At 48.6% G+C, this 6,554-nt stretch overlaps 1 protein-coding gene across 1 annotated transcript; it reads right to left on the reverse strand.

Moving 5' to 3' along the window:
• Window positions 1-245: 245 nt before the first annotated feature.
• HEMGN (hemogen) lies at window positions 246-5,153 on the reverse strand. Its single transcript, XM_036403463.2, has 4 exons — window positions 5,039-5,153; window positions 2,646-2,739; window positions 1,946-2,232; window positions 246-821 (listed from the first exon to the last, which is right to left on the reverse strand). The coding sequence occupies exons 1-4, from the start codon at window positions 5,118-5,120 to the stop codon at window positions 712-714; spliced, it is 573 nt and encodes a 190-aa protein (XP_036259356.1). The 5' UTR covers window positions 5,121-5,153; the 3' UTR covers window positions 246-711.
• Between the last annotated feature and the right edge of the window lie 1,401 nt (window positions 5,154-6,554).

Here is a 6,554-nt window from a genome sequence, read left to right on the forward strand (position 1 = left end):
CCTCCTGGCTTCAGGAGAAATCCTGTGTGAAGACTGAGGAGACAGGGAGACAATGACTGTGCAGAGTGTCTCCTGTCTTTGCCCCAAATGGCATCTTCCTGACAAAAGTGTATAATTCAGCCAAGTTCCAGCCCAGTTGTTTTCAACCTCTTTTGTTTGTCTTACAAGGTCAGAGTGAAGCTGCCCAGAAATTAAAAACAAAAAATATTTCCAGCTTTAGGAAAGCAAGATGTTTATTGCAGATGAAAACAGGCTATGAGAAAAACTTTCAGACTAAAAATAATAGTGCGAAGGGTGGTGGTGTTTGTGGGGTGCAGTAAAAAGCCCAAGCTGGGCTTCTCCAGCCAGCTAAAATCACAGTGAGTGTTAGCTTTGCAATGCCACTCAGATTTATGCAAATAAGAAATTACTTTCAGAAACACAGGTGGATGCTGGACTGTACAACTGAAGTGTAGTGTGGCAGAGCACTGTGAAGCCTTCCATGGGCCCAAGCAAAGCAGCCTGTTTGCAGAGAGAGCAGGAGGCTCATAAGCCACAGGCAGCTCCCTAGGGGCTGCCCTCTAGCCTGGAAGAAGCATAGAAAGCAGAGTGACAAGGAGAGTATGGGCTTTATGGCTCCCAAGAAAGCAGCTGCTCAAAATCACTGTGCCATACTTATCAAGTTTGTGACGTGAGAGTAAAAATAAAAAATATCCCCAAACAATCAGAAAGTTAATACAGAATATGCGGAATGTATTCGTTATCCTGGTGGTCATTTTCCAGAGGAGTATTCAACTCTTCTAGTGTAGCTGCTTCTGCTGGTTTCAGCACATCCTCTTCACCTGTAAGGCATGTAAGAGACAGATCATGTCATACTGGGGGCTCCCCTGTTACCCCTCTGTCCCATGTTAAAGCCTCCCTGGCCAGTCTCCTGCAATTGCCTGGAGAAGGCGTTAGGTGGATTGCCTGCTTTCCAAGGGCAGTCCCAGTTGTGGAAGGGAGTTGGAGAAGGTAAGGCGCTGGTGGGTTTAAAGCCAGAGGCAATAACCACAACCCTGATGGTTGCCTATTTCAAGACCTCAGGGCTGGAGGCTGGACACCCACCCCAGAGCCCAGGATGCAGAATAGCTGTTTTCCATGGCATGATGGCACCACATGCCTTGTATCAACAGGCCTTTTCTTCCCCCCTGCACAGACATTGCTGGAAATACCATAGTTGAGGGCCAGAGGATTGTCACCTCCTCTGAAGCAGATCCTTAGTTTTCCTGGTTTTGAAGCAAACCTGCATGCTTGACCCAATGACTGCTAAAGTGAATGTACTCTACTCTTCCCATGACAGATCTGGGAGCAGATCCTGCTGCAGCAGCTGTAAATGGATTTTCTGAGCCCAGACACCAGCCTGCCATTCTGACCAGCTTAGTGCCCTCCATGCCTCAGTCCTGGCAGGTTTCAAAGGTGTAGTTGCCTGCAGACTCCCACTCCTTGTCCCAGTGCCCACTTTGCTCTCCCACCATCCCAGTGTCATCCCTGAAACTGGATGGACTGTGGACAGAGCATGTCTTGACTTTGGCTCCCCCAACCAGCTCTGACCACAAAAACCCTCATCCTCTCTCAGAGAAGAGATGTTCACAGAAATATATCCCCCTGTGCTAATATGGCTCTTGGCAGAGCCACAGAAGTGTTCTTAGGACAAGGAGTTAGAAAGAACCAGGTCCACAACCCTATCCCAATGACGGACTAACTTGTTATCACTCCCCTGGACTTGAAGAGAGCTGTCTGTCCCTGCAGTCCCACCAGTCCCCCACCCTTTCTCAGCTACCCAAGTTTTGTGGGGTAGGGACCCATGCCCTGGAGATGCTGCAGGGTTGTTGTTGATAAGGCGGGCGCCCTTGGCTGACAATCCTCAAGAGGCAGCGCTGCACTGCCCCCAGGCCAGCACGGGGCCAGCAGCTCTGCGACAACTCACCAGCAGGGTCCAAGCTCCTGTCTGCCAGCTCCCCTTCCTCTGCCACTGCTGGCATCCCGCTGACCATGTTCTGGATGGTCAGCATAGGTGGCTGCTGTTGAAAGCCTGCTTCAGGCAGTGCTGGCTCCGTGGGCACTGGCTCCAAGGGCACTGGCTCAGCCTTCTCGTCTGGGTCAGGCTGGGGCTCCACTGCTGGCTCTGACTCCAGGACAGCCTTGACCACTGTCTGACGGCCCCGTCCTCTTTTGGCTCTTCTGGCTCTCCTTTGCTGTTCGCTCTTATAGTCTCTGCCAGGGGATTTCACAGGGATGAATAGGGCAAAGGACTTTCCCTTCTGCCCTAAGGCAGTTTGCTGGGTCCCCTGTTGTGATTGTGACCCAGTTCATCCTGCAGAAGCTGCAATTCTTCATCCCCCCTCCTGAGCCCTGCACAGCAGCCTTCTGCAGCTGCACCAGTGGGCAGGAGCTTGGGCAACAAATTCTTCCTCAGCCTCACATTATGATTGAGGTTTGCTTGCTACCCCTCACCCATCTCTCCCCCCAGTGCCTGTGCAGACCTTGAGCAGCTACTGGCTGCAGGTCACCTTTGCTCACTGAAGACTGGTAGCTCCGTCCTTGGGTGAAGATGGAGGGGCTGGGCCATGCCTGGGCTCAGATTAAGTACACCACAAAAGCACTATGACGGAAAAAGCAAGATTTACCTCATAACCCACTGAGCTGAATCTTTCTCCAGGGCTTCTGCTTTTCTTTTCCTGAGCAACTCCCGGTCTCTCAAGCGACGGGTTATGATGACATCTACAAGGATAAAGTGAGTGCCAATGTGGCATTCTGATCCCTCCCTGCCTGGCACTAGAGCACTGATGCAAGAGGCCATGGCTTTTTTTTTTTTGTCCCAAAGGCATCTTAATATGAAACTCCTTGAGCACTGTACTTCCAGCACAGCCTCAGTGGGGAGGATTTGATGACAAAGCGCACATAACTCCCAGGCTCCTAGCCTGACAGTTACTCTAGATTTCCAGTTACAATTCCTTGGGGTGACCCATGTTCAATCTACTCCCCTACTGTGGGGACCTGGGGTGTGGTGCCTTTGATCAGGCATCAGTTCAGACTGCAAGATAATTCTTCATGTTTTCTCCTTTGTCACACTTTTTCCCAGACAACTGGAACTGGCCACCACAAAAATTAAGATGTTTATCTAAAAACCTAGGAGAAAGCCTTGACCCATAGAACAGACAGTCCTTCAAAACAGGAGCAGCTCTGTGGGGGCAAGGATGAGCCAGAGGGCACAGCCTTACCCACACAGATGCTCACATGCATTGGGCTGAGACCTCGTGGGGATATGGTGATGCAACCAGAGACCAAGACAGGGCTAGTACACACTGCTGGGGTTGAGAAAATTGGTCCCAAACACCACACAAACAGCCCCAAGCTGGTCTGCAGCTGTGAGGAAGACCACGGCAGGGCCTAAGAAAGACTAGCTGATTTGAGAAAGCTCCAATGCTGGCTTTATCATTTGGGCAGGATGTGCAGGTTGCATACAGCCAGTAGCAGAGAGGAGCACTCCCCAGATCCCAGTCACCACACCTTCCTTGGCCAAGGTAAGCAGTGTCCATTTCACTGGTTGCAAAGGGCTCCAAATGGCTTCCTGAGGCAAAGACCAGCCTAAAAAATGGTCTGAACTTCACTTCTCCATGGCTTTTTGTCCTAAAAGACAGCAATCCCTGATGATTTCTAGTGTAGACTCTAAGCTGTGGTAGTAAAAACTTGTCTCCAATCAAGCAGCATGCTACCCAATTCCAGGAGACACAGGGAGCAACACTACTGCCCTGAGGCCTTGAGGGAGAGGGAATTCTTCCCAAAGGTACACTGAAGAGATCACAAAAGAAATTATTTTCATAGTTTCAACAAAACCCACACAAGTGGAAAAGCAAGACTATGACCTGCTCCTTCTAGGTGTAATCAGATCCAGGTTCTTTCACAAAAAGCCTTGGCTCACACTCAAGTAGTGAAATCAGTGAAAAATTGTCATTTTGTCATTCTCTTGATCAGATGGTAAAATTGTCAAGGTGAGAAAGACTTCTGAGGCTGAGCTAGGATTACAGGTCTTTTATTAAATGCCAGAAAAACTGTAGTCCAGGACAGGACAATGCAAAACTGACAGCAGGAGCCAGTCTCTGCCCAAAGTAAGTTTTTACACAAGACACATCTGATAATTAATAATAATCTTACAGAAATTTATCTTGGAGAGTATTTATGTTGGTCTATGCTTCAATGTCCTCACCAAAGCAGAGTCAGCTTTAAAATTACATCTGACTGCCCAGAACACTGTCCAGGGAAGCTGAGAATAGCTCCAAGACAAGTGGGAGTTGTTCCCTGATATGAAGCAGTAACAGAGACAGTAGGGCTCAGCCAGCAGGAGATGACTCTGCCATCCACTTAGAAAAAGGCAGTAAACTCCCAGGGAAGATGAGGTTACAAGTTGCAGTAGCAGGATCTGCACAGGGCCTCGGTTCAGCTACTGAAGTACATAATCCCTTGCACATCCCATCTGCAGCCAAGGTAATTTTATTTTCCTTTCAAAATGTCTTGTGAGCTGTAAGAGCAATTTTAGCTGCTTGCAGTCAGTCTCCTTCCCAGTCCATTCTAAGAAAACACCCCTAATTCACTTCTAACTGGTCCAAGAAAGCACTCCCATAACAGCTCCAAAGCTGTCACCTGCCAGCACTAAGCAGGGAAGACCACAGTAAAACATATGCATCCTGATGAAAAAATATTTACTAGAGGGCACAAAGAAACAGAAATTAAATGAAAAGAGAAAAGAAAATCAAGCTATAAAAACAATGAGGCAGTACTGCCAGTCTGCAAAGAGACAATCTACTGATGCTCTCTGAAGGACTTTAGTTGAAAAGCCTTTATATGTGCTTTGGGATCTGGGGCATAACATGTAAAAAGACATGCATTTGCAGTTAAATGTGCACCCTCTACTCCCAAGCATAGAATAATAATTATTAGTTCCTTTCTGAGAAACCCTTGGTAACAAAAATCATGCTCTCCTCTCTCCAAAAACTCAAGTTAATAATGTTGTCATCATTACCTGGCACAGCATACTCCTCACAGGCTGCAGAGGGTGGCAGGGAAGAGTCCGAAGAAGCATGGTCTTTGCCTAAACTCTCCATTGCTCTTTGCAGTTTTAATTAGAAAGCAGCTTAGTTCCCTGGAAACAGCATCTGGAGATACTGGTGCAGCATAATGAGAGCTTGAAAAAAATGCAGACTGCCCGCCCCAAACCTCTTATCTGGCCAGGCCACTAGGAGGGTAATAATATTCTCCTTATCAGAGTGCAAAGGTGTGTGAGTCTCTGTCCAGGATCTACTGTGTGGATTGCAAAATATGTTAGTGCTTTTATACTGCAAATTATTCCACTTCAGATAGGAAATTTACACTCACTGCTGCTAAACTGTGACTCAAAAGCTCTCCTTTGCAGTGGACATGGCAGGGCAGGATGTGGCACTGCCTCACTGCTGCTTTCCAGAGTGAGATGCAGGGATGTGTTGTTAGTCCCTAAGGACTCCTTGAGAAATGGGATGCATGCTGTCTGAAGGTGTTTGCATAGGATGCTTGCAGTGTTGGTAGGAAGGCACATCCTCCAGCTCCCCTCACAGCAGGACTGGCTGCTTCACAAGGTCAGGATGGCTGTGTTGCCATATTCTTTGGAAACCCCTAAGGATGGAGACTGTCATAGTCATGTTACCTGTCCAAAAGCTGCACCAGCTTCCTGGGATCCAGACAGAATAATAAATCCATGCCAGCCTGGCTGTGCATGTTGAGGACTTCCTAATGATTGTTTGGTCCAGTCCCTGATGGATCAGGACTATGAACAAAGCACTTCACTGATGAAGCAGGATGGCAATAGGCAGTCCCAGTAAAACCAGTGGGAAGACCCAGCTGTTCCCTTGCCGCCATAGGATGATTTCCTTAAGTGGCTGTTCCTAGCTGCTGGTAGCCCCTTGCAGCCCCAGCCCTGCCTGGCCTGCAGGCTGCTGCAGGGACATCTGCAGGGCCAGCATCGCTGCAAAGGGGAAGCTGCTGCCTGGTACAATGGCTTCAATGCTGAGAACCTGTTCCTTGCTCTGTGGGAATGGCCAGGCCCCTAGATCAGTGCATGTGAGATGAGGGGGTTATCTTGGCCTCTCCTGAAAACTGCCTTCATAGTTTCTTATGCCAGGATAGCACAGAAAAGCTCAAGCTTATATTGTGTGTAACAACTCTGATGGACCAGAGATACCTCTTTAGCCATTTTCTAGTGCACTCAGCTGCTATCAGCACTTTTGTCCATGAGACACTCAACCACTTACACACTGGTTAGGTGCTAGTGCCCCTAATCCCTTCCCTCCCTGCCCACCATGAATTCAGAAGTGGTTCAAAGGTTGGTAGAAGGACTCGATAACATGTCTACCCCCAGGTCCTCTGGGACCCGGCTTTCATGGCAGGGATGATCCTACCTCCTCAAGCAGTCTGAGGACTTGCCCTGAGTAAAGCAGCTCCTCAGGGATGAGCAGATCTGGCTGCCTCCAATCTTTGCCAGCCTTTTTTATTTTTAGCCTACATCC

The sequence above is a fragment of the Molothrus ater genome, chromosome Z (genome assembly GCF_012460135.2).
Source record: "Molothrus ater isolate BHLD 08-10-18 breed brown headed cowbird chromosome Z, BPBGC_Mater_1.1, whole genome shotgun sequence".
In the NCBI taxonomy this organism is placed as follows: domain Eukaryota; kingdom Metazoa; phylum Chordata; class Aves; order Passeriformes; family Icteridae; genus Molothrus; species Molothrus ater.